This window comes from Platalea leucorodia (assembly GCF_965183815.1).
Source record: "Platalea leucorodia genome assembly, chromosome: 1".
Lineage (NCBI taxonomy): Eukaryota > Metazoa > Chordata > Aves > Pelecaniformes > Threskiornithidae > Platalea > Platalea leucorodia.
Genome location: NC_138823.1, coordinates 146,534,463 through 146,562,076, shown reverse-complemented (window position 1 = coordinate 146,562,076; position 27,614 = coordinate 146,534,463). Strand labels below are relative to the sequence as shown.

Here is a 27,614-nt window from a genome sequence, read left to right as displayed (position 1 = left end):
GATTCACTAAGCTGGGCACATATATGGTAGGATCCATCAACCTATACTGTTTGCAAGTATAGAACAGGAAAAGCACTTTCACTATTTACTCATCCAAAAAGCAAGTGTAACTATGTATTCCCAGATCTCTGTAGCACATACCAGGAAGCAGTTTTGTTTCTAGTCATCTCCATGGGAAGCGGGTGGTGTTTTTCTCATTTGCACAGTTTTGTGCAGAGTTCTCTCAGCTATTTCCTATTTCCTCCTGAAAATAGCAGTGACTGGTTCTTTATCAAAGAAGATGGTATTACAGGATTTATTATAGTAACTTAAGGAATTTCTTTTTATCTAAGGGCTTTTATCTCTGGGCTTTACAAAGTGTTCAAAGGACATTAATTGTAAAATTTACTTTTGGTTTACTTAATTCTAAATGCTATTTTAAGTAACCTGTAGGGGGTTTTTGTTGGTTTTGGCTTTGTTGTTTTTTTTTTTTTTTTACCAGGTCTCTTGGTTAAGTAATGTTGTACAGACATACCAGAAAGGGAAAGCCATACAATCTTTAGATGTCCTTCTATATCTGCGGTTGGTGAACCTTCTTTACAAACTTAGCCAAAGGTGTAGAATAATGTGTGTCCATCCAGCAAAGGAGTGCAGGGGAAAAAAATGAAAGCTCAGGAGGAAACATGTTAGCAGGGGTGCCCCATGTTTTAAGATAGCCCTTGATAAAACAACTGAAGTAATTATTCCTAAAGGAAGGAGGTACTTCCATTCTAATTAGCTATCAATAACATTTTTACTTAGGAGCCTTTATTGTTTACTGGATATCTAGAAAAAAGGTAAATAATAGAGGTAATACAAGTGTGTTCTCAAGCTGCTCAGGCATAGGCACGGATGTCCTGGTGCAGAAATCTATTCCACATGTACCACTTATTCCAGATATTCTCTTCTCTTTAAAAATCTTTAGAGTGGGATCATCTTTTTGTCAGTCAGAGGCCTTAAGCATAGGGAGAGGGTAAGAAATTCTGACTACAGTTCTCACAGAAGGGCCAAAGATAGAATGTTTCCCATTACAGAAGCTCCTCTGCTCTAGCCCTGCTCCGCCGTATGCTTCTTCACTGAGGCCTGTTAGTGCCAGGTGCCCTCCTGTAGGTTGGAGAAAGGTGTTTTCATAACTCGTGAGGGATGATGCGTATCTTAAAATATGCTGAATGATAAACTGCCCCCTGAGGCAAACACTGCTATTGTGTACAATTGAAGAAAAGCTGAAAGGAGATCTAGGCAGTATTTTATCAAATGAAACTACAACAAAAAAATAGAAGAATTTATTTTCAAAAAGTACATCAATGATGTTATTTATCTAAACTGGAGAATTATATAATGCAGTACAAGGTAGCCATTTATTATACATGCTTGGATTTTTAAAAGGGGCATCTCTGCATACTGAAAGCATCATTACTGAAATAAAACCCAATGGAAAGATCATCTACTGTTGTATTTTTATTATTAATTTGAACCTGGCAGAAAAATGTTGATATTTAAAGAATAACACAAAAGTGCAAGGCTGCAGGAAATGGCATAATTATTCCCAAAGTTCAGACTAGAAGTAAGAATAAAGGAGTCGTTTCAATTTTTTCCCAGCTTTCCATCTACTTTTTGGTAAGGAAATAATATTTAATTCACAGATGCAGGTATTATAATAGGCTTTACATGAATGAAAACATAATGTCATAAACTGTGAAGATGAAAATCTGAAATGAACAGTGTTTCTCATCATAGTCTAGATAACACTGAAGCAATACAGTAGGAAAAAATAAGGTAAAGATATGAGCAAAAAGGAGACTCTCTACATTGAGTTAAATAAAACAGTTTCACGTAGTAAATATCTGTCAGAGTTTTGCCCTAACACCTCTGCAGCCAACTTTTCAGCCATCCTCATTTATGTGAAAAATGTATGTGTACTCCTCAAACTAAACAAACAAAAGAAACTAACACTTTGGAGGGAATTTTGGAGGGAGTATGTATGTGTGTGTATTTATATAAACCCATAAACTTTATATTTGTGAAGAGAGAAGACTGTTATCTGGGTAGGTAGATGCAAAGCTGGCATAAGATTTCATGGATTCATAGACTGTTTTTTGTTAGTTGGAGCATACAGGTATTTTGTCAGACTACACATCCGTATGTGCATCTTTTTCTTGGATATCCGCAGTTGCTTCTGGTCCACTCATTCTGGTTGAAATATGTAGCTGGTTTTGTCTTTTCTTCCTCAAGTAGAAATAAACTATACTTCCAGCTCCAACTATAGAAAAGGCTAGAAGAACGAACAGCCAAATGATGCTGGAGGAAAGTACTTTCTCCGTTTTCCCTTCTGTAAGTGGATGAAATGGAATTAACACCTTTGATCTTAAGAGATTTCAGAATCCAGTAATAAATGGTATTTCTTCAACTAAAAGTCAGACAAATGCAATATGTGTGTAGATTTCCAGTTCAAAAAGTGGGGGTTTTTTTACTAACAAAACCAAATAAAAAATAATTAAATCTGATCAAAAAGCAGTTTACTTCAGAATTACCTCTATTTCCTATATCTAGATACAGATGAAGTTTATGGACTTTTTAGTTTTAAATATTCTCAAAATTAATACCTAGAAACTATAAAATTATATTCTTGTTGTATTTGAGCATCTCCTTATAATTCTACTTAAGAGGAAGTATGCTTACCTGTATTTTCTGGTGACATCTCTGTGCTTTCAGGAGCTTTCAGAAGGAAAAAAATATGTTTATTCTGAGTGCTTTAAAAAAAATGAGGCATTTTAAAGTTCCTAAGTCCAGATGCTCATGACAATTCCCCCTAAATCCACTTGCAGATGACAATTGCTCTCCCGGAGAGATGGAGCTAAGCATGTGTAAATCTCTAGTAGAATGCTCTGCTCTTTCATTGCAAGAGCATCGGACCTCCTTGGTCGAGATACCCAAGACATGAGAATAGAGCCAGATTTCTGTTACTTCTACAAGTGTTTTCAAATATGTTCATTTCTAAGAAACTGCCTACAAGATCTTTCATAATTTTAAGGTGTTTTGTGAAAAGGGAAAAATTTCCTGAACGGATGTCTTGAGTGTTAGAAATATGTCATGAGCATTTTACTTGAGCTAAAAAGGATCTTCTGTGAATTTAGCCCCTTCTGTCAGAGACAACCATTCCATGTGGATGTGGTTCCTATGGTAATTGCACTTCCTAAATTTATGAGGTAAAGGAAAGGTGAACAGAAATATGAAGTTTAAGTGAACAAAATGTTCGTGTTCCAGACCACTTTCATTTAATCTCAGTTGGTAATCAAACTCATGCATTTTCTTGCAGATGATAATTTTGCTATCAGGGGAGTACCAGCATTTTATTAAACATGATTCTGTCACACTGTAGATAAAGAGTGCCACAAGAATGTATGTTATCTTATTCCTCTAATCCATCAGCTCAGAGGACAGTAATGAAAGGAGTCACCAATCCCAGAATTTCTACAAGACAGAGTTTTCATTGCACTCATCAGAACAAGATATTTTTTTTGGAGAATATATTCAGCTGAAATAAAAAAAAATGTTGCTTTTGAACTTAGATTGTGTGATATTTGAGGGAAACTTTTACTGAAAACTGACTTTTTATTAAAAATGAAGGGTCTTTGACCATTCTTTTGCCTACACATAGGGGTCTGAAGTATTCATGAATGCTGCATGGGGCTGATGGTAATTTTACAGGACTTATGGGAGATGCAGCCTTCTGAGGAGGCAGTTGGAAGTCATGTGGGGGTCCTCAGTATTTAGGTAGCCAAATCCTGCTATTTGTTTGCACACAGACCTGTAATGTTTTACATTGTTACGTTACACAATGAACATACACTATCAGGCATTATTAATCTTAATGTATTAGAAATATTGCTTACTTTTTGGTTTTTTACAGATATATCCTTTTTTGAAAGAACAGACATTGGTGTTCCAGTAGCCAGATAATGCACATACTTCTCCACACTCTTTATGCCTTTTGTTTGAAGGTTCTCCTATTTGCCAGTTGACAAAGTCCATTGAAGATTTGTCTGTCCATACCCACTGTCCTAATATTTAAAATGAGCATATGTGTATAAAATACAGGGGTTCAGATAGATAGAATAAGTTGTGATGGGGAAAACAAACATTTATAACACAAATAGGTAATTAAATGTTTCAGTTACATTTCTAAGCATGTGCAAGCATGCTTTGAAATAAACTTTGTATTTTTTTTATATATGTGTACTTTCAAGTATACAAAGTTGCTTTCTTTTTAATATAACATATCATATTGTATGATGTGGTAATGTATGATTAAATATTGAAGATATTACCTCTGTCTTTTTCCTTTAGCCCTATCCAAAAGTTTGGTGATTTTCCATGGAGTATCTTAATGGTGTCTGACAGAAAGTTTGCTTCAGAATAGTCTCCTACTGATACCAAATTAGCAGCTGAAAAAATATTAATGAACACATCACAATGTCTCATTTTCTTACAGCTTGAGTCAATAAACACATAAAAGATATGCAAAAAGATATAAAAGACACTAATTCTTCCACGTAATATTCACTAGTCTCATTATGGTTATTATATCGCTATATTGTATTTTGAGCATGACTGTGAGCTGTATGGATGCAAATCAGCACAAAGACAAGGAGTTTTGTTTAGCCTTTGGTATTTTAGAGAAGAAAAATTGCTCTCCTGCAATACTTTTTGGACAGGCCTAACCACACCCCAGAATGTGATGCAAGTAGGCTGAAAGTGGTACATGTGATGTAGTTAGCACCACACGTTGCCACTACAGCTCTGTCACCCACCAGTGGCTGGGCAGCATTTTTGGCAGTGCCTGATGCTGTGTACTGCAAGGGTAGATAGGATGTGTAAGCAGCTAGAGGTTGTGGTCCAGAAGATATCCAGAAGTTGATTTATAATTGCCATATGCCCTGTCATTACAAATATACAAAGCTGTGTTGGGGTCATCAGGAAATGACCACCTTCCTGGCCTGGCCAATGGGTAGCGTGCAGGCAAAATTGCAGGAATTTAGAATATGGACCAATGTCCAAATGCAACCTTTTATTCTGGTTATTAGTGTAATGATTACTTTTTCTAGTAGTTATGTGATTTATCTTTGTACAGAACCATTTCAGGAATTCTGTTGTCCTGTAGCTGTAAAGTAAAATGCCTTTGCAAAACTACTTTTTCTGTTTACTCAGTCATAGGTCAGTGTTTTCATACACATGAGGAAGTGCTGCTAGAAATCCTTGTATTCTCTCTTACACTGAAAAGGCTATCACTCAGACATATAGTGCTAATATATAGGATGTTTCCTATTCTTACTCACACTGAAATACATGCTGCATCACAGCAATTCTCAGTGAATAGCCAGGAGAAATCGGAAATGTGGAGTAAAGTGTCTTTTCCTCTCCTCTGATCTACATACAGCTCTTCTCTCCAGATCGTAGACAGCAGTGAGGGCTGTTCCAGAGCAGGAGCTGCATGGCTGGGTATGTTTTACTGGTTCATGAAAGCTAAATGACTCCTCCATCTCATTTGTTGTCCAGTCAGTGAGATCCAATTAATAAACCGTGCCCTGGAACTAACAAAGACAACTTTCCTATGAGTTTGTGTCTCCTAGTTTACACTGTGTGTGGATTCCCTCTTGTTTGGGGAAGAGAAAGCTAATCCTATGATCTGTGCCTTAGTGGGACTATAAAAGTGTTTTTCTCTCTACCCAGTAAGTGATTTCCATGAAACTAGTAGGAATTTCATATTTTTGAGATATTCATATTTCACCTGGTGTTTGAGATGTCAGATGCCTCTGTCTTTGAGAAAGTATAGTTGTATTGTGAAAAAGCATGCTCAGAAAAGCAAGCTAAAAAGCATTAAGTTTGAAGTTTTAAAGTAAATTAAGATTTGCTTAGCAATATCACCCATTATTTTTTGTGTTTAATTACATCTTCAGTCTTTCTATAATGAAACACTCACCTAGTCGGGCACATTCCTGATGAGCTTGAGACCAGCTTCTTTTCCTGGAGGCCTCGAAGTAATAGCAGTGACCATGGAAAGGTATCCAAGATTTGTGTCCTCTTGATTCCAGGCATTTTCCAGGAAGTTGTGGTGGCTCGGTAGGGGCCATTACTGATAAGAGATCAGGTAGTTGGAATCCAGTTATTTTATAAGATTTGTTTTTCCCATTATACTGGGAAGACAAAACTAAACAGACTATATTAGGTTTGTCATCATAGAAGAAATGAAGCATGTACTAAAAAGAGCTTGAATATGGCTTGGATTTTGTGTTTGAGAGCATATTTTGCTTCATCTTTATTTATCAAGGTGATTAGAAATACACTAGTCTATAAGAAGTGTAGATTCTGTCTAATGATGATTTTTGTAGTTACTCTAGTCAATAAAATATCCAGCTGGTTTTCTGGCATAGATATCTGCCTAATTAGTTAAAACTGCTATTTTTAAAAAGTCTTCTGACACTTCAGTCTCGTTTTTTGACAGGGTCAAAACCTTATAGCAGAAGCTGTGATTGTGAATGAAAGTGTTGGTATAACTAAACATGGCTTGCAGGATTTTTTATTAAACTGCATCCTGAATAAATTCCATAGTGAGTGATATAATAGGAAGATTTTGGATGAGAAGATAAATGCAGATGGAATGAAAATTAAATGTTCTGCCAAATTACATTTTCTTCCTGTGAGACTTCTACAGTCTATTTCTTTCCCTATTAAGGAACGTTCAGCTCTCAAATTAGATTTCCAGACTATTAAAGTGCAAAAGACATTATATATCAAATCTGAGGATTTTTGTCAAATTACAACATCTTAGAATGTAATTTGGCATGCAATTTTAAATCTTCTAGTGATTCAAGATCTTCCATAATGTTGACAAAACCAAAAATATAGCTAAATTGTGAAATCATATTTATACTTATTTCCATAGAAATTACAGAATTTTGTGCTTGGAAGGCTCCTCAAGGGGTTATTTACTTCATCTTTGTGCTCACAGGTGACATGAAGTTGATATATAATTTCTAACAGATGTTTGTCCTGTCTGTTCTTAGCAACCTGTAGTGATGGAGATTCCCTGACCTGTCCAAAGTATTTATTAAAGGCTTCCGTACTGATAAAATTAGAAGGTTTTCCTTGCTTTATTTAAGTCTGTTCCAAATCATATCAGACATAGGGAAGAATTTGATTCCGTTCCTTAGGGCTCATTTTTAATATTTAAAATTGATAACCTGGTTTCTCTTAGTCTTTTGTCCAACTCCAATTATAATCTTTCCTTTAAATTCTTGTTTCCTGGTCATCTGGAAACCCTAGGTCACTGAGAGCCTTTTCAAACTTTGATGCCCCAAACTGGATACAGAATTTCATCTGATACCTAATCAAAACAGATCTCATAGCAAGAGAATTACTTTTCCTATTAGAATGAATAGTGAAGAAGTTAATGAGTATTCAGTCCTTTGTTTCTTAGGGTTTTGGTAATTATTATTATGAATTGATTTACTTCTGGGAAGAATTCGTGTCAATATTTAGAGCTGGTTAGTTAGCTACTCATGTCTTCCTGTATATTAGTGTATAAAACAAGTATTTTTCCAGTAGCTTACTATATTTAGCACAGTTGATAAATCTACACACCCTCTAGTTAAAACACTTATATTTAATTGCTTACCATCTGATTTTTTGCAGACAGAAAAGAGTTTTTCCTTGCAAGAAGCTGTCTTCCAGGTGCCATCCGTGTCTAGGTAGACACATGCTAATGTCTGTTTTGGTTCCCCGCTGGACCACTTGCTGTAAACTAATCTCCATCTATCAATCCATTGATACTTGCCATTGGTCTGGAAGCAAAATCTATATGGTAATTTCAAGGTTGCTAAGAGTGACATAGCTGCTACACAGGATCCTCAGGAGGACTCTCATGTAACCAGTATGGAATTGCGTGCTTACTAATGCCCACTTTTTGCACCTGTAAATGCTAACCGCAACAAAATGTGCAGTGTCTGTTATCCGCAAATGTGAATGCAGAATGATTTTTTTTTTTATGCCCTCCAAAAAGTATCTAACATTGATTCAGAGCATTTTTCAAGCACTGGGAAATGGAAGGGAAAAAAGAAAGGAGGCATGAGAGAAGGCATAAAACTGGGAGTCAGATAAGACATCATGTTGGTATGACCACCCAAAGGTCTGCGTGGAAAATGGGGGTGTGAGTAGGAGTGTTCTTAAGCGGCGCTGATCGCCATTGCTTTTGTTGTAGTTATCGTGACTGTGATTCATGGGGAAGAGTGTAGCATGTCAAAACACACCTACCATCCAAATGTTCACCCTCCCCTGTCATACAACTGATGTAGACATCTCACAAACAGAAAGGATTTTTTTTTTTCCATAATATTCTAACTTCTTAATGGGAGCAATTACACCAATTGCATTTTCAAATGAAAAAATATATCTGTTGGTCAATATATACTGTTTCATATAGCCTCCAGATTCCCTTAACTAATTTTTACTCCTGTTTCTGTTTGCAACTGTATTTTGCTACTACTACCATAAATGAGACTACTCTAGTAGAATGTGTGAGCATAAACATACATGTAAAAACCATTCCTTTGCAGGTCTCAGATGTGTGACCCGAGATATCCTGTCACTGATCACTGAGGTACATAAACACACGGCAGGAGGGCTGGATGCATGTTGTTCCTGGAATATCTTTTAGATTAAAATAAACTCAAAATGTGGGAAATTTTACAATTTATATTTGAGACCCTTTAAATGACTCCCAACAACACACAGCATTGTTATACACTGTTTTGCAGGAGCATTTTCTTGTGCTGAAGCATGTAAGAGTTCTTAGTTCATTAAAATCTCCACTGTATGAGTCTTATTTGAAGAACTCCAGCATAAATGGGTACTGTACTGATGTAACATGCTGTTTTCAGCACTACACTGGCAGCAATTCCTATAGGTTACAAGATGAGAGCATAAAGATCAGGTCCAGTGTCGGCTTGGCTACCTGTATGTAATGTATGTGTTCTTACCACGTTGCTGTTAAGACCAATCCACAGAGGCTCTCCATATTCCTGTGCAAGTAAGAACAACAGTGCCTGGCTATATGGGTCTAAAATGCTGGCAAGTTCTGAGGCATTGTTATTGCAGTTCTTCTGTGCTTCCTCCCAATTCATTTTGGAATGGGTGACAGAATAGCTAATGCCACCAGAATGGTCAAAAGCAAAGTCCAGCGTTGCTGATGACTTAAAGAGTTCAGGATCTGTAGGAATAAGGAAAAAAATCACCACAAGAACAGATAAATCTGGAGGCCACGTACTTGACTTCAGCAACTGAATAACATCCTCATTATTTACAAACCTAGCAGAAAATTGCTAATAGAATGGAACACCTTCTGATTAGTTGTTTATAAGTAACAGATAACTTCAAAACAACAGTGAACTTTCTGGATGAAAGAAATACATTTTCAGCCTCTGAGAATTTTGAATCACTAAATTCACAGTATCTTATATTGCAGAGGTAAATTCACTCCATCAGTCAAAAAACACACCTACCTTGCATGTTTTTAAAATACTCTTTGTGGCTTAGCAACTTTGTGACTATCATCAGGTTTATTTGGATAAATATAAAACGTACCAGTTATGATAATCTATAGATCATTATGAACTGATGTAAGTAAAATGTTTGTGTTTTTTAGCTATTTAGTTACAGTTCTAAAAATAAAATAATTTTGCTTTCCTAAATTCTGATATTTTATTTATCATTCCTTCCTCCAAAACATTGCTAAGTAACACTGGGATGTAAGATGAGCCCTTAGGTTTTCCTGATCCTTTACTTAAAAAAAAACCAAAAACAACCATAACTGACATAAAGCATGTTAAAGAAGAAAAGTGATTTTAATCCTGGTGTTATAGATTTCAAGATTAGCGATACAGAACTCACCACTATTCTTCTGGCATATATACCCTGTGGACTTGTAACACTCCTCATTGTTCCATTTTCCTGTGTCATCAGCATGACCTCTCTTCAGAGAAACACAATCAAACTGTTGGAGTAAGCGAAAGAATATGAGTACAGTGATATTAGAAGTTATAAAAGAAGCTATAAAACATAGTTGTATGTTATAAAAGTTATAAAAGAAGTTATAACCCCCTAGGTAGTTTCACTACGTGTGTTAACTTCTAAAATTCTAATGTTGCACTTACATTTTCTCCAAAATGAACAGCAAATTACTATGAAAAAGAAAACTATTCAATCTATCCAATCTTTATTCAATCTTTCAATTCAGTGTGAATTCAATGCCATTTTGTGCTCTGAGATAGCTAGAATACTCAAACATTGAAACTTTTTATCGCTAATCCCAGTCTAAAGATAGATGAACAACTTGGGGAGAAGGCTGAGGCAATGTGCGTGGCAAAGTGAGCTATTTATTTGAAGTGATATTGCTCCTCAGATTTAACTTCATGGTAAACACTCAACGGTATTTACCTGTTGCAGATTGTGGCCATCTTCTGGACGTAGACTGGGAAACAAAACAGGTTCTACAAGTTTTGGGGAATCTGGAGCCCAGTTTGTATATGAGACAGCACTTCCATCAGTCCAAACAAAGTTGAGTTCACTGAGTATATCATTCAAGCCAATCCAGGGATCATTTGAAACATCCTTCAAATGGTAAGTGAGAAAAGCTGGGAAAAAAGCCAACAAAAAAAAAGATTAACATGTCGTGTCATCAGTCAAGACATCAGCTCATAAACAAATCTGTAAGTATTTTGGTTAGTTCAAGTCTTGTAAATACATTTTAATTAGCATTTGATCAGAAATTCACCCAAGTTGTTTATTTCAAGGTTATGGCAAGCCTTTGCCTGTAAAAAGTCTCAAAGAGTGAAAGTATTTGGAACTATGAAGCAAGATTGGAAAGAGGAAAGATACAAAAAAACCTGCCTGACCACCGTATTGTCTACTGAGTTCACTTACTTCACTTACAACACTCAGGATGAGCTGATTGACTGATGGAAATGTGTAGCTGTATACAGCTGCAAGTGGAAGCCCGGGAACATAGGCAAGGTGAAAACGTGCCTTCCTCTGACATTCTACTGCTGAATTAAGTTGCAGAATTTAGGCAATCATTTCAGAGAGGTATAGTAATATATCCCTTTCTATTTCTGGCAGAAACAGACCATGGATTACTTTTCTTTCTCTGTGTCTAAAACTACAAATGCCAGGTCTGAATTTGTTATTTTATGCTAATTCATACCCTATAAATGATATGAAGCAGTTTGCATGGAACAGGAGGAAGCAACCCTTAGCATCACTAGCATGCCCTAGACAGATCATTCCAGTTCTTCCAAAAATGTTTCATGCTATGGGCATATAACCCATGTTGAGTATATATATTATGCATTTACATACTATCTCTTTTTGCCATGTTCTTTTTGCAGGAAATGACCAGTGTATACAGACTAAATCCTATCTATTACCTAAAGAGCTGTTGCACTATACCTTGTACTTGTTCATTATGTATGCTCGCCAGGTTTCCTCCAAGGCTCATACAAGTTCTTCTTGCAGTATGCCAGTATTCATAGGAAGAGCCAAAAAATTTGTAACACTAGGGAAAAATGAGTATAGACTCTTAGTGAGTGACAGCAAAAGGACTTTAGGTTTGAATTGCACTAGTTTTTAAGTAGAAATTAGCCCAACTCAGACCCACAAAATAATTTTTCAAAGTTAACAGGGACTCAGCTCTGGAACCTAGTCAAAACCATTCACCAATTTGAAACTTAGGCTGTGTCTTTCTGTGAGGGACTGAGAAAATCGCAACAAAACTCAACCAACCATTTACAAACCACAGTAGGAGTCTGATGAGAATCTAATGTGTTAACCAACTCAGAGATTTTTAGAAGCTGTCCTCCATCATTAGTAAAAGACAAAGAAGTGCTGACTCTATAAGAAAGGCCCAGCCCAGGGTTTAATGTGGAATCATCTGAACTTTCTGAAAAATGTTTTTGACCTAGAGCCTATGGTCAGTGTGCTCTCATGTGTGTATTCAGCCTTTTTCATTTTACAGCTCTTTTATTAATGGAAGTATGAGACTCATGATTTCTTAAAAAGTGTGTAGTGATCACATTACCAATACACATTCACCCTGAAATGGTTTTGCTAATTAGGAGTCTGCCTAGTGTGCCCTCTCCATGTTTACAGCTCACCCTCTGCTCTGTGGCACGCCAGCAGCACTGTCAGAGAATTATCTTGCATAGTTTGTGGAAGATAACAACTCTGAAGGCTGTAACAAAAATGCAAAAAAAGTACACTGGCATAAAATCCAGTGAGTATCCATGAGTGCTTTCATAGCAATATTGTATACACTAGAAAATAGAACCCTTGCTTAATAAGCACATCAAGTTTGTCCCTTTTGGGAAGAGACAAGCATTACATTGAAGCCTGTTTGGAAAAATTTGGCCTTATTTCTGATTCATTCCAGCTCAAATGACTAATTTTACACTATAGTTGGTACTTTCAGTTGAATTCAGTTCAATTTTTTTTAAACTATATACAATGTAGCAGTTTTTCCAATGTATCTCAGATGACCAATTAAACAATTAAAAATCTGTAAAACCACCATTTTGCAAGAATTAGGCAACTGGTTCAATTTTTAATGTGACTTTGGATAATCACTGTCAAAAGATATCTGAGATTTGAAATGCCTCTTGTATATCTTTACGTACCTTCCCAAGGACTGATATGATTGTGCTTAGATGGATGTTATCATACCTGGTTTTTAAATAAAAGCCAATCTTCAGGACATCCTCCAGGAGGAGAAGGTACTGCTGAAGGAAGTGTTGTGTTTGTAAAATTTCTGTGCCTCTCACAAATATAGCCATTTGAAAAACCACAGCTGACATCATTCCACAAGCCTGAAATCAATTTAAATATAGATAATAAGACACTGAATAAGATTGAAATTTGTGGGAAAGTGCACTGGCTTCCGTGCTTGTAGGTTTGAAAGCAATCTGCCTGGGAATGTGAGAGAACATGCTTCAGCTCAACTCTACCTCCTATCATCACTGGTTACAGTAGGACCTTGGTCCTGCTGTGACTGTGGAAGTAGTGGCCATGCAAGAGGGCTGATATGGCAGCTCCGTGACCTCTGAGTAGAGCCCACCAAACAGCTTTGTTGCACTGAAACATGCAAGTGTAAGGTAACACTTTATCGGTGAAAACACTATAAAATGTGAAACTCCATATATGTTCTATTCATTTGCTAACTATTCTCTAATTATTTTTTTGAAAGACCAATTTGCTCTTGGCTTGAATAGAACATATTGTTTGTGCAGCTGAAAAATCAGTGATCAGATTGTCCCTGCATTCCCCATTAAAATCAATTTCTTATATTCCACTTTTATGGCTAATATTGCCCCTGAAGAAACCTCAGATATAATGACTATACTTTATTATGCATATTTTCCCAAATTGCTAGGAAAGAGTGGACTAAAGTTGGCAAGATATTTTTAACAAACAAGGGAAGAGCAGTGCCCATAAAAATACTTTTAAAAAAAAGTTGTGGAACTCACCATCCTTTTTATTTAAGACCACACAATTTTCTTGAGTATCTGCAAAATTGGGCTCACCCTGTGCCCAAGCTGCATAGTGCACCGAGCTTCCATCCAACCAGCTGAAAAAAAAAACAACAACAAAACAGTAGCAGTTGCTCAATGTTCCTGGAACAGTTCAGAAAAATCTACCTTAACATGCTAAAAATATTTAAAAAAAATACAGCTGAGCCTGTCTGTAAATTGAGTTTCTATTAGGATTAAAAGACCTTCGATAATGAAATCCCTGCATGTCGAGTCAAAGAGCAAAAATACCTTTATTTTTAACAGACATTATCTATGATTCATAGCATCTATATTCCCTATAAAAATGCCATTAAAAACAGTGTTTTTACAATGTATTTAAACCAAAGGAGAGCACACGTTTCAACATGCAATTTAACTCTCTGAATCTGCATTTAACTCCTTTGCAGTGGTCCCTCCAGAAGGATCTCTGGTGGTACAAAACTTCTACAACCGCTTTTTATGAATCTTGATGTATCTTGTTCACCTACCTAAACTGTCGATCAGCATTCTGAATTAATCCTATGAGATATGACTCCAATTTGCCATTTTTTAAGATCTAAACACAAAAATGTACTTTTAGTTAGTGCTTTCTAATATTTAGTAGTTATCTAATATGAAAAAGTGTAAATTTTGTGCTATGGAAGTAAATAGATGAATACACATTGTATAAATGAATGTGTAGTCACCAGAGAGGACCCCTGTTGAAGTAAGTACCATACAACACATACTTTTGCTTTATTATCTTTATTGCTGCTTTCCCAGTTTTGGCTGCATTACTGGTATGATCAAAGCTTTCAAAGTTTTGTTCTCAATTTGAAAAGAAACAAGGAAGACTTGAGAAAAAACTTAGTATGAAACTTTTCAGTACTTTCCTGTTCTCAAGCAGCCATGTAATTCCTGTGTCTCAAGCTGTCTGTCCTCTCCTCCTTTTATATCCTTTCCCACATAATAAAAACAAGCATCTAATAGTGTGAAACAGAAAGGAGGTTGTGTGGCTACTTTGGTATTAGTAAAGCAAACAGGATTACGGCAGAGGTTTGAGGCAACATCCATGCTGTTGAATTGTTAGCGTGCCTCTGCCACGGCTTTGGCACGTGCCCATCAGAACCATCTCAGACAACGTGTAGGTAGTGCCCTTGAAATACATGAAGAGTTTTGATATGTGTTGCAGGAAAACTAATTCATGAAGGTCCAAGTTCATCAGTCCCTGATCTGGACCAGGCTAAACCTTTCTTTGAAAAGTTGTTTTGTTCAGCAACATGATGCGGTATGTGACCATCAAAGCTACGCTGGCAGTAGCCTCACATCTACACATAACACTGTATTCTAGAATACGATATTCAGATGAGAGGTAACTACCCTGGCAAAGGGACAGTTTTCGCAGTATACACCTAATCTGCCTGTTCATTGCTCCTTATACATGTTTGGTCGTGGGCAGAACTCTATTTAGATTAGAATATACAAGAATATACACACCCTAGTAAATGGTAAATTCTTTTGCATTTATTTTCCTAAAGAGAAGCTCTATCTGTAGAATAAATATTTTTTCATTGAACATTTAAATCTAATGCTAATAAAATGTAGTAATATTGTGCAACAAGCACATTCTCCTGTACTTCGCAAGCATATGCAGCAGGGTATATAGGCCATATATGGTATAACATAGTCAAATTTCCTCTTACACATTTCCACAAAAATTTTCTTTCACTGTTATTTCCAATAGTAGCAAGATCTCCATGATTGCTTTTGCAGAATGTTCTGGCTTTCTCCATAGACGTCTTTTCTGTGCTGAAAAAATATTGTTTGTCCCCTTTTAAAATCCAGCCATCTTCCGTGACTTCATATGCTGCAACACAGAAGAGGAATCTCTGTATTCTTCATGGTCCTTACACAAAGCTGATGTTGTTACATGATACCACCCTTTAGATAAGAGAAAATAAACAGAAGCTTACTGGCAGAAGAGCCCGGAGGTTCTGGTTTCAAGGGTGTCCCTGTAATGAAATGGGAAAAAAAATGAAGATGTAAAATGTTTCTCAAATGTTGAGCCACTATAAGTGTTCAATTAGTGGAAATGATCTTTATATCTATCAATTTTCCATATTTGACATATTCAATGCGGAATATATTTATGTAGTATCTTTGATGCAAAGCAAAAATGGATGTTCGGGGAATAACAGATGTATTACAGCCCTGCATCTCTGTCTTGGTAGGTTTTTGGTAAGTGCATCTTGTACATCCTGAATGTTGCCTAAATTAGGTGACTGGAGTTAGTCTGAATGAGTACTTGTTTCTGAAAGAATACTAAAGAGTGAAAATACCTTACTTCAGTGTTGGTATACTTTGCACAATAGTAAGATTCTTTATGGACATTGTCTTGTATCTGAACAAGAAATTCAAGTACTAAACAAATTTTTGCCTCAAAATATTTTAAATTTTATTAGTATCCATTTGTTTGTGAAACTTTTTTTTTTTCTGTGAAACTACTTCGTGAAGAATCACATTTGACTGAAAATCCACCAGCTTTTGAGAAATAATTTAAATGAAAAATTTCCACATCACACAGAGTGGGATATTGGAGCAATGTATCTCTAAACATGCAAGGCCAAGAGCTATACAAATGTAAAACAAATGTCACCCTTCTAATTTTTTTTCCACAGGAATTCATCATAATGTTTGTGTTGCTGTATGTGTAACTACATTAAATGAAGTGTGTGACACACACGCTTGGGTAAAAAAGTCATGTCACCATTTAAAAATAATCTCTTGTATGGTTTGTGAAAAGATTTAAAAGAAAAAAAATATGTCTGTTCTGGAAGTACAAAGTATTATGACTATTTCAGCATCTTTCAGTATGACTTTATGCACTGCTGACTAATGATGGTAATTTCTTCAAGTTATAATTTCTGCCATTCATACACTAATAATAATTAACAGTATACAACTACTATTGACACTTTTGCTAATGATTTTTAGTTGTGCAGGTCATGCAGGTGAGGAATTACAGAAGAAGTCACCAGGAAAGGTATCTTCACAACATCTCTTTGAGATAGATTCCTATGACTATTGCTTTTTAAGCATGAGAAGCTGAGAAAATGTGTCTTGGTTAGAAACAGATTATTTTGAACAATTCACCAGCACAGACATGATCTTAGTTAGAAAACTATCACTTTAAACATTAACCCTTACGGCTTGTGTGAAGGAGCCTAGAGAGCCACCAAAGCAACACTCCTGTTAGTCTTGGAAATAAAATTTGTGATTCAATACAAAACTATAATTGACTCCTCTCTTATTTCGCTGGATATCTTTCTCAACAGTAGTTACATTTTGAAAAAAAAAAAAAACCACAGAAGTGTAAACATAGATTTTGCTGCTGGTATGAGAGGAAGATGTGAGCCTGCCTATTGTCGTAAAGCATATAAATTTTGAAGCTTGGATTGCCATCTTTTCATTACAGCAAGCCTGTTGTTACTGGAGTTTCTTTACATGTCGTCTTACAAAGAGAATGTTTTTAGTATGCTGGTAGTCTTGTTTAAACCAGAGTAGGTGACTATGTGTCCTTGTGTAGCATTCAAGCTACACCTGAGTGGAGTAGTGAAGTTTCACTTCACAAAGGATACAGAGATTTAAAGTAATCTTTTTTTTGCAAATTGCAGTCCTCTCTTTCTCCCTCTCTACCGCCTTAGCCTCCAACTTGGAAATTCCCTACAAGTAAAAGTTCCAAGAAACATACACTTTCATGTCAGTCAAAGCTTCTGTTTTCACAAAAACCTGCTTTTGGGCAGAGCGGTGGATTTTACCAGATAAGCCCTTGAGGTTGCTTTCACCTTATTTTTTACAAATCTGTATTACATAAACAAGTATATTTTGAGTCTAGCTTATCATAATCAATTTTTTAAATAAAACAAAAAAAAAAGTTTAACAGTTGAACCATTGTATTCTGAAAGTATTTCTATGTCTTGACCTATTTTTCATTACACAAAATTCCTGTGAAATCAACCAAATTTTCTACAAGCATGTAACTTGCAGAACTTTCTGTTTCGATAGATTCAGCTTAAATTTCTTCCTAATGTGAGTTTAGAATAAAAAGTAACCTACCTTTCTTTATTCCACAAATCCAGTTATGACTGTATTCACAGTGCAAATTAGTCCATGACATGGAAGGCTCTTCACTAATTGCTCCACAATATTCAAATGCAGTATTGTAAAAATAATGATTTTCCTTATAGTTCACCTACAGAAGAAACACAACTTTGGTTTTTATTCTTGTCATACAGGGAAAAAAGTTGTACTCTGGAAGGAAAGAGAAGTAGCACTGAAGTTTCAAACCACTCCTTACTTTCCTTCTATGTCTGTGCAGCCTATGTAGGCTATTAAAGCAATATAGTCACTGCAAGAAAAAAGAAAGGCTCTGGGTTTATGCAGCATTTAACAGACTCCAGCAGTCCCATGAAAACTCGAATCAAATGAGGTTATAAATCAATAGCAGGGGAGAGGAACATGGCAATATATCACCAGAGACTAATAAAAATCAGGAAAGACTTTTCTCATATATTTGCCACTTTTAGATAATTGTAGCTGCAACTAGTACTCCATGTTACCACTGTTGTGATGGTCTAACTTCAGGGTTTATTGGCCTTTTTCTTCTCCAAACCAGTATGAAGAATAATGATTTAGTGTTACCCAGTGGCAAGGTAGACATTTGGGGGAATTCTTATACAACTTTCATCCACACCAGTCATGGAAACAGCTCCAACAGCAAAAAAGTCAGAACAGAAACAAACTGGCAAGGTCAAACACTCACCGGGGATCCATCACTCCAGGAAAGCCCACCATCGGGATCCAAACACTGCAAACCTATCCAGAAAGGCTGAGATGATGGGGATTTTTTTCTAGAGTGTGAAAAAATGTGTATAGAAGAGGATGTATGTGGTTAGCTCTGTTAAATTTTGCAATATGGGGACAATAACTCTCACACTTACTGAAGACTTTAAATAGAGTAGAAATTTTAAAAAGAGCAAAATGCTGTTGGTCAGCAAACTCCCATTAGCATGTAAGTTCATGTCTTAAAATTTTATACTTTGCAAATGGTTGTGTTGAAAACACAGCACATTTTTTTCTTCATTGGCGTTGTGATTATAGTGTTCTTTGAGAAATAAAAAGTTCAGGTTTGCTGGAAGTCACAATTTAGTTTCAAAATGATTCAGTGAACAAACTTAGAAATGAGTCGGACAGAGAAGGATTCAAATTATTGGGTTGTTGGGTTGGTTTTTTTTTCTAATTTAAAAGATTTGAGGATGATGACAAATTTTAGGAACTCAAAAAATGTCTTTGAAAATGGTACCCAAATGAAATATTTTCTCAGTTCTTTTTCTTATGACTACGATGATAAACAGATACAGATTTTCAACTAATTATCTCAGGAGCAACTCAAGAATATTTTTATTTATTCCTATATAAAGTATTGTTACATCAAAATATCAATTATTAGATATTTTGTTTAGTTACGTTATTAAGTTTTCTATCAGTGTTTGCTCTTCTTCACTTCTAATGGCAGCCAGGTCTCCTCCAATTTCTCTGCAGAAATCTCGGGCTTCAAACCATGTTTTCTTTTGGTTTTCTTCTCTCACAAAAACCTATGGATAAATTTTAAGGTAGAACACTGTGTTTACAGCATGTTGAAGTAGATCTACTGACTGCCTTGTATAAGCAAAATAGGAAAACATTCCATTGCAATTATCATATATAATATGGATTAAAGAGTATGCTACTTGTATAACCTTATGTATCACTGATAGAGTGATAATTGCAGTGATTTCCATGAATAGTTGTGTAAAAGCTTGTTACATTTGTGCAATAACGTGCCATTCTTTGAAGTTTAGATGCCCTATCTATGTGGTGCTCTTCTGTTTCATGAGTAGGATTATTGGAAAAATTAATACTTACTCTGAAGCATGAATTAGTGCTATTGCTTGTATCCCAGCCCAAGGGACATTTGGAATCAGAAACAGTTTCAGGAGCAAGAGGAAGAGTAATTTTTTTAGCTAGTTTTTTGCAGAGAAATTTTGCCTTTACTTCACAGTTCTGAACATCCCATAGTCCAGCTGCATTTCCAGTCCTTAGGGCAACACAACCGGCTTCATTCCCTTTGTGAGACATAAAAGAAAATTGAAATGTGTTTTAAAGTGGTTCCCCTGACATTTTTACAGCTCCTGTGATTCATTTACAAAAGACTGAAACACTGAGTGTAGTGTCTGCTCAAAGGACCAGCTTTGTAAAAAGAGGAAACCAGCGAGTGGAGTCCTTGTTCATCTTCCCTCCCCTTTGAAAAGCTTTACTAGTGCATGAACAACCCCTTGCCTGCCTCTTTCCTATGCCACTCACTGCAAGAATTTGGCAGCCTGTCACCCAGGCTGGAAAGGATTTCACCCTTTCCACTTAGTTTGATTTTGCACTTGTAAGCAATGAGGAGCCAGAAAAGAAATATTTTCATGGCAGCTTATATCAAAGACACTCCTATTTCAAAGGCAGAATGTTCATATGTGTCATCATGGATGTGTTTTAGCAAAGTTGGGAAGCAGTTCAGAATTACAACACAGAAAGTTCCTTAGTAGCATAAATTTACTCCAATGGCAGAGTACCAGGCATTGCCGCGTTCCAGTTTGTGTACAGAACACCTTCACCAGTCACCCACTTGAACATCCCTTGCTCTTCCATGTCTGAGAGACCAATCCAAAAATACTTCTCAGAGCTCAGACCAATGAGGCTGGTCAGGTAGGCTTGCTCATATCTGAAATGACAGGAGTCAGATGGGGATTAAAGCTAGCTTTCCCTTAGTCTGCCATTTTTCAGCATCATAAACTGCACAGGACTAGAATGAATAGAGTCTCAATTAGGCTTCCTTTTAAGTGGAAATATGTTGCTTAACTGGAGAGCAGATGGACTATCTTCAATAGCAGGGAAGCCATGCTATACTGAAAAACTGCTCCTTACAGACCAGGAGCTGCTGTGGTCTGTTTTTTCAGAGTAAAGTACTGGAAAACATGAATGTGTAAAATATATTTAGTTAGAAAAGACCTACTGTATTTTCTTTTTTTTTTTTTTTTTTTCCTCCAGAAAAAGGATATTCTGGTTTTCTGGTTTCACACTTTTTTTCCAAAAAAGTTCTCAACTATTCTATAAAATTCCAAGATTATTTCATCAGATGTACAGGTTTTTTTAAACTCTTTTCATACCTGTCTCCTACACTTGTTAAATAACCACTGCTCCTTTCACAGGTTTTCTTTGCTTCTGAAAATGTTAGAGATGTATGTCCAACCAGGTAGCAGTAAAAACCGTGTCTTTCCCAGCCCTGTCAAGAACATGTGGAATATATTTGCAGTAAAAAGAGCATGTGTTATAGTGCTTGAATTTCAGTGTCTGCTCTTGAATCAACATATTTTTAATATAACCTAATGCAGTAATATATTAATTTGAATTCCAGTGGACTAATGGAGATTAAGCTTAGTAAACATTCAGAAAGAAGAGATTTAATGCATATGAGTCCCCCTTTTTTGACAATTAGTAACTGATAAATTTTAACTGATAAAAAAGTCAGAAGCACACAGAATGGAGAGTGTATTCAGAAGCGAGCGAGTAAAATACTTCCTTGCTCAGAACCAGAGAGTAGTCTGTGTTATAGTGAGATGTTGACTCAAGTTTCCTGATGTTTCTAGGTTAAAAGAACAGTGACTAGACTAATTAATTGATTTAACTCATCAGCTCACCTAAAAAGTGTGACTGAAGATGTAGAATAAAAACTACTGAAAAGCAAAATCCTCAAAATTACAGCTGAATTCCAAGTTACTTTTCCCTTCTATACCAGCTCAAGATTTGCTTGCTGCATCCGAGAAAGGTAAATAAAATTTGTGTTCAGTATTTGCCTACTGCCTAGTTCCATCTAGCACAATGAGCCTCAGCTCTGTTCCCCATATGGGGTTGTGGGAAATGTTACTAAATATGGAACGGTAGTAAATAGGAAAGTAAAAAGAGGGAAAAAGAGAAGAAAAAAAAGCAGTAGGATAAAATAACTTGTTCAAAACAAAATGACTCATGAAAGCAATTTGATTGTTTTGATTTGGCTTCAATAATGAGATTTGTCATCATCTTGCATCATGCCACATAGTCCAGAAATGGTTCCCAGTCTCTACTACGTCTTAGATAACCGCAGATGGCTGTAGAACAATATAAAAAATATGCAGAAAACCGCAGTAATGGCTTTAGCCTCTTTCACAGACAGTTCGGAGAGATAATGGGCCTGACTCATATTGACTAAAAGAATTTCAAAATAACTTTATTTTAAATAAGGGAATGTAGTGAAAATTATCACCCTGAATTTGATGTACAATCACACTTGTTAGGGGAAAAAAAAAAAGATAGTTTCAATGTCAAGTAGAGCCTGTGAAAACAATGAATTTTTGCTAACCAGATTCTTGATTACACTTCCTTCTTACCTTCAGGCAGGCAGGATCAGTCTTTACTGTCCCAGAAACACCTTGTAGTGGGTGTCTTCTGCAGATGTAACCTAACTTTCTGTCACAGGCACTGTCTGCCCAGTATCCATCCTAGATGCAGTTTGGGAAGAGGTGAAAAATAGTGAGGCAGAACCTGTTTTCTTTAGAAACATTATTGATTTTTTTTTTTTTAATATTGCTTCAATGAGAGAATAAAAATCTGTACTTTTTAATGAGTTCCAAATATTTATGCTTAATTGTGACGTTATGTTAAGCTAACTGTTACGGGCAGACGGTTAAGGTTTGCTTGGCATATAATGTATACTCACAATCAGATACGAACATTTATCTAGTTATTTCTAATTGAATTTTAAATTTAATTTAGAAGAACCATCTTTCTGAGTGAATAAAGATACCATTCCTCGATTTGTTTCTAAGTTGCATTCATTAAAAAAAATAGAAACAAAAATCAAATAGTTTAGTGCTACACAAATGCGTAATGATTCTACCTCTCCTGCCATAATGACACAATCTTCTTGCCCATTGATTGCATGGGTTGGTTCTCCAGGCAGCCATTTGGTATACGTCACAGGAGTCCCATCGCTCCACTCAAAGTACATTTGAGTGTTGAGGTCATTCAGACCAATCCACAGCTCATCCGCAGCTTCTAAGAACAGAAATTCACCTCTGTTAGTACTGGAACTGAAACAGTCCATAGGAGCAAGATTTTATGGAGATGAGCTGAAATTGCCATGTTACAATACAAATTCATCTAGACTAAATGACAGTGGAGTTTATTTTAAGATCTAATTCACATTCTTATTTCAAGAAGTTAAAAAATGACATACCAGCAGGAAATGAGATTCCTCAGCTTTATCAGTAAAAGTCCATTACTGTATCTACAGCTACAAGGTGTCTGAGGCAGATAATGTGCCCAAATACTGCAGTAACTAGAGCTGTTATTTCCTTCAAGTGATTTCATGCAGTGAAAAACAAATGGAAATCAAAAGAACAAAAAAGAAAATTAAGAGAGCACTAATGATCCCTCTTGTGGGTTTTTGGTGTTTGGTTTTTTTTAACCTATATATCTCTGGGCTTCCCTATAAATATTCTTATCACACCAATAAGAATTTTTTTAAACATCCTGTAAGATTTCTAATGATATAATTCTCTATTTGTACCAAACACTGCCCTGTAGAAATACTCACTGTAGCCAAGCTGAGACAGTATGAAGCCATGCTCCTCAGGGTTGTGGATACTGGCCAGATTGCCATTGCTCTCATTGCAGGAAATCAGGGCTTCTCTCCATACTCTGGGCTCTCTATGAACCGTGAAACAGTGATCTCCATAGGGCAACCATCCTTCTGGGCATTTAACAGGCTCTGCATCCCCTCCAAATCAATAGATATTTCAAGTTTTTAAACAGTGCAAACGGAAGTCTAGACTAACTGGAATTACATTTTAAATCAGTTAATTAGCTAATTAGAATGAAAATGGAGTGATTGCAAATAAACAGTACTTCTATTTGTTCCTCATACATATAGAACATTTTAGTCTGCTGTTGCACACTGTACTTTTACAGAAAACATACTGCATTTAAACAAAAGAGGAAAATAATGGCACCAGTGGTAGCTGGACTTCACTAGTGTGAAATACTCACTTTTAGACAGAGCAATATTTTGGAATTCCATGTATAGTGTTTTCACACAATATTCCCTACCCAATTATGCTTTGCATATTTCATAAAGGCATTATTACCACAGCACAAATAATTCTCTGCACATGTGCCTTTCCATACTAAGTCTCATTAAATAAATCAGAGAGCGTAGTAGAAAAGTGGTCTGAAGGAACTTGCTCTTCTTTGCCATCTTTCTAGAATCATAGAATCATAGAATCGTTAAGGTTGGAAAAGACCCTTAAGATCATTGAGTCCAGCCATTAACCTATCACTGCCAAGTCCACCACTAAACCACGTCCTCGAGCACCATGTCTACCTGTCTTTTAAATACCTCCAGGGATGGGGATTCAACCACTTCCCTGGGCAGCCTGTTCCAATGCCTGACTACCCTTTCGGTGAAGAAGTTTTTCCTAATATCCAATCTAAACCTCCCCCAGCACAGCTTGAGGACGTTTCCTCTCATCCTATCACTTGTTACTAGGGAGAAGAGACTGACCTCCACCTCGCTCCAACCTCCTTTCAGGTAGTTGTAGAGGGCAATAAGGTTTCCCCTCAGCCTCCTCTTCTGCAGACTAAACAACCCCAGCTCCCTCAGACGCTCCTCGTAAGACTTGTGCTCTAGACCCTTCACCAACTTCATCATTGCCCTTTGGACACACTCTAATACCTCGATGTCTTTCTTGTAGTGAGGGGCCTAAAACTGAACACAGTACTCAAGCTGCGGCCTCACCAGTGCCAAGTACAGGGGCACTATCACCTCCCTGGTCCTTCTGGCCACACTATTCCTGATACAAGCCAGGATGCCATTGGCCCTCTTGGCCACCTGAGCACACTGCCGGCTCATGTTCAGGCGGCTGTCAACACTCCCAGGTCCTTTTCTGCCAGGCAGCTCTGCAGCCACTCCTCCCCAAGCCTGTAGTGCTGCGTGGCATTGTTGTGACCGAAGTGCAGTACCCGGCACTTAGCCTTGTTGAATCTCGTACAGTTGGCCTCGGCCCAATGATCCAGCTTGTCCAGATCCCTCTGTAGGGCCTTCCTGCCCTCCAGCAGATCGACACTTCCACCCAACTTGGTGTCATCTGCAAACTTACTGAGGGTGCACTCAATCCCCTCATCCAGATCGTTGATAAAGATATTGAACAGGACCGGCCCCAGTACTGAGACCTGGGGATCACCACTTGTGACCGGCCGCCAACTGGATTTAACTCCATTCACCACCACTCTCTGGGCTTGGCCATCCAGCCTGTTTTTAACCCAGTGCAGAGTGCACTTATCCAAGCCATGACCAGCCAGCTTCTCCAGGAGAATGCTGTGGGAGACAGTGTCAAAGGCCTTACTAAAGTCCAAGTAGACAACATCCACAGCCTTCCCCTCATCCACTAAGCGGGTCACCTTGTCATAGAAGGAGACCAGGTTAGTGAAACAGGACCTCTGTTTCATAAACCCATGCTGGCTGAGCCTGATCCCCGGGTTGTCCCGCATGTGCCATGTAATGGCACTCAAGATGATCTGCTCCATGACATTCCCCGGCACTGAGAAATTTCTAGGTTACAGGCAATCCCACTGAGAAGGTGGTTTGAGCCTATTGGTGCCATCTTTCCAAGACTTCAGTGATAAGCCTTGGTATTTTCATTAGAATGCACTGCAGGAAGGGTGAGGCATCTCTAACTTTATTTTCACGTCCATGCAGTCCATGGTACCTTTGTGACAGTGTATGGCTTAGACCAGTGCCTCTGGAATCATGAATAGTAACAACATGAAATAAAAATTGCTTGTGTGGTTACTGGGTTCCAGGAACATTTCCACTATTTAAGTATATTTGGTTAAAGAAATAACAGTATGCTTTGTTCTGTGCCAGTCGTCAAAGCAGAAGAACAAATGGCAATGCTTTTTTTTTTTTTATTTTAAATATCCATGAAATTTCATTTTAGTGACACCAATTCTATCTTTATCAAAGAGTTTTTATTTGCTTGACATACCTGATGGAAGAATGAAAGGATGCAGTGTGGAGTTTTCCTTTTTGCAGATATAGCCAACTTTCAGATCACATGGCTGGTTTTCCCATTTTGCATCTCTTCTGGGATTTAGTACTGCACAGAGTTTCTCAGGCTCAGGCTCAGGGCTTCCTTCATAGAATAAAAACCAAATTATTTTTTTGTAGCACAGGTTTTATGTCAGCTGCTGGAAGAAAAATTTTCTTCCAGCCTTTTCATGTGTCAATTATAGACTCATGACTTCATTGCTACAGTTATTTTTCTACCAGAGATAAGGAAACGTAACTCAAAAGTACCCATCAAAACACTTCTTTAGATGCTTGTTGCATAATTCACACTTCCTGCCATATTTGATTGCAGAACAGTGGTATCAAAAATATGACATTCCTATAAGTTTTGTGAAAATTGTTGGCTTGCACAGAAGAGAAACGAAGCTTTGAGCCTGCACTGATGGAGAGGCTGCAGCAAGTCCTTTCCTTGCCCCCCCACCTGTTTAATCAGCCTGTGCATAGGAGTCAGCCATAGATCTGCTGAGGAATATGTAGCTCACAACCAGTTGCAGAATTATGTTGTCAGTAGATGCTGGACTGAAGAGTCCAGACATTAAAGGGGTACCAGGTGCTGCTACAGTTGCAATGCCATACACACACAGTATGAAATCAGAGTTCATGGTTTCACAGCTCATGAAACATCTAGTTTTATACACAATTTGTGGTCAGGACCCAGTTATGCTGGCAGTTGAGTAGGGAGTGGTGGGAACCTAGACTGGTCAAAGCCTGACAGGGTAGACTTCCTCTTTATGGGAGCATGTTAAATGACTTCTAGTTTCTAGAGCTGTGTTTAACAGAGCACAAAAATAATAATATGGAATTCCTAAAATGAAATGTAAGGCACATCTGTTGGATGAGGCATACAAAATCACATGTGAAAACAAATCTCATTTCCACAATGCTCTTGCAGGGGAGTATTTACTTTCTATGTCAGGTTCTGGTCCAGCAGCTTTCAGTGGTGTGCTGGAACAAAAAAGTTGTGCTCAGGCCCTTTGGAAAGGTCCTTTTTGCATGTCCCTTTGGCAACTTGGCTGCAGAGTTGCTCCTTGCTGCAAGCCAAGTCTCCTCACATGCCCTCACACTTGCTGTGTGTCTCTCCCCTGCCTGCCTCTGCAACCAGCCCTCCAGGAGGTTCTCCAAGACCACTGTCCTTGGGGAATGGCCAGTGTTTTCCTCTTCTCAGAGGGGTCCACAGTGTGATGACTTACTTTTTTTTTTCCTCCCCCCAAAAGATACAACTTATAATAATTTTGCAGTAAACTGGAAAAGTGTAGATTAACTCATCATAACAGCCATCATGTGGGGATACAGGAACTCCAAGGGTGTGGGCTGCTTGACCTGAGAGCAAACTGCTCTTCTTCTCTGCAAAGCTTAAGGAATTTGACCAGGTCAGCAGAAGGTAGAAAACCCTCTACCAGACTCAGCAGCTCTGGGCTTTCCCTTCATCTCCTGTGCCAGATAAAAACAGATGGCACCTTCGAGACTTGGGGAAGGCCAAAAGACGGAATATGCGTGCATTTATTCAGCAAGCAAACATTCAGCATTTGCTGCAACCAGCTGTTGCCATGGCAATCATTAAGTGACTTTCAAAGATAAACTGCCAATGCTGTGAACTCTATTTACAGCCTCTCTTGAATGTTAAAGAGGAAAGAAGAAAGAGGAAAAGCATAAAAAGTGAAGGGGAAGCCTTTGAAAGACTGAATCTCACAAACAGCTGAGTCCTTGCAGGATGCAGGGTCTGATAACCCTTGTGAGAGTTGAAGAGACCC

The 27,614-nt window shown here is 37.3% G+C and overlaps 1 protein-coding gene across 1 annotated transcript in view; it reads right to left on the bottom strand.

Annotated features, from left to right (window-relative positions):
- Positions 1 to 1,654: 1,654 nt before the first annotated feature.
- Positions 1,655 to 27,614, bottom strand: part of LOC309594118 (macrophage mannose receptor 1-like) — a 32,708-nt gene continuing 6,748 nt past the window's right edge. Inside the window, exons 6-30 of the mRNA XM_082319416.1 lie at positions 25,781 to 25,927; positions 23,332 to 23,514; positions 22,633 to 22,790; positions 22,124 to 22,234; positions 20,867 to 20,982; positions 20,273 to 20,421; positions 19,578 to 19,777; positions 19,140 to 19,267; positions 18,436 to 18,523; positions 17,730 to 17,865; positions 15,587 to 15,625; positions 15,317 to 15,480; positions 14,123 to 14,190; positions 13,590 to 13,690; positions 12,790 to 12,932; positions 11,521 to 11,626; positions 10,510 to 10,706; positions 9,964 to 10,066; positions 9,054 to 9,283; positions 7,694 to 7,859; positions 5,999 to 6,151; positions 4,347 to 4,463; positions 3,912 to 4,079; positions 2,698 to 2,733; positions 1,655 to 2,347 (exon numbers count right to left, since the gene is read on the bottom strand). Coding sequence (XP_082175542.1) covers positions 2,148 to 2,347; positions 2,698 to 2,733; positions 3,912 to 4,079; positions 4,347 to 4,463; positions 5,999 to 6,151; positions 7,694 to 7,859; positions 9,054 to 9,283; positions 9,964 to 10,066; positions 10,510 to 10,706; positions 11,521 to 11,626; positions 12,790 to 12,932; positions 13,590 to 13,690; positions 14,123 to 14,190; positions 15,317 to 15,480; positions 15,587 to 15,625; positions 17,730 to 17,865; positions 18,436 to 18,523; positions 19,140 to 19,267; positions 19,578 to 19,777; positions 20,273 to 20,421; positions 20,867 to 20,982; positions 22,124 to 22,234; positions 22,633 to 22,790; positions 23,332 to 23,514; positions 25,781 to 25,927 — 3,407 coding nt within the window. The 3' untranslated portion in view covers positions 1,655 to 2,147. The remainder of the gene's footprint in view (positions 2,348 to 2,697; positions 2,734 to 3,911; positions 4,080 to 4,346; positions 4,464 to 5,998; positions 6,152 to 7,693; positions 7,860 to 9,053; positions 9,284 to 9,963; positions 10,067 to 10,509; positions 10,707 to 11,520; positions 11,627 to 12,789; positions 12,933 to 13,589; positions 13,691 to 14,122; positions 14,191 to 15,316; positions 15,481 to 15,586; positions 15,626 to 17,729; positions 17,866 to 18,435; positions 18,524 to 19,139; positions 19,268 to 19,577; positions 19,778 to 20,272; positions 20,422 to 20,866; positions 20,983 to 22,123; positions 22,235 to 22,632; positions 22,791 to 23,331; positions 23,515 to 25,780; positions 25,928 to 27,614) is intronic.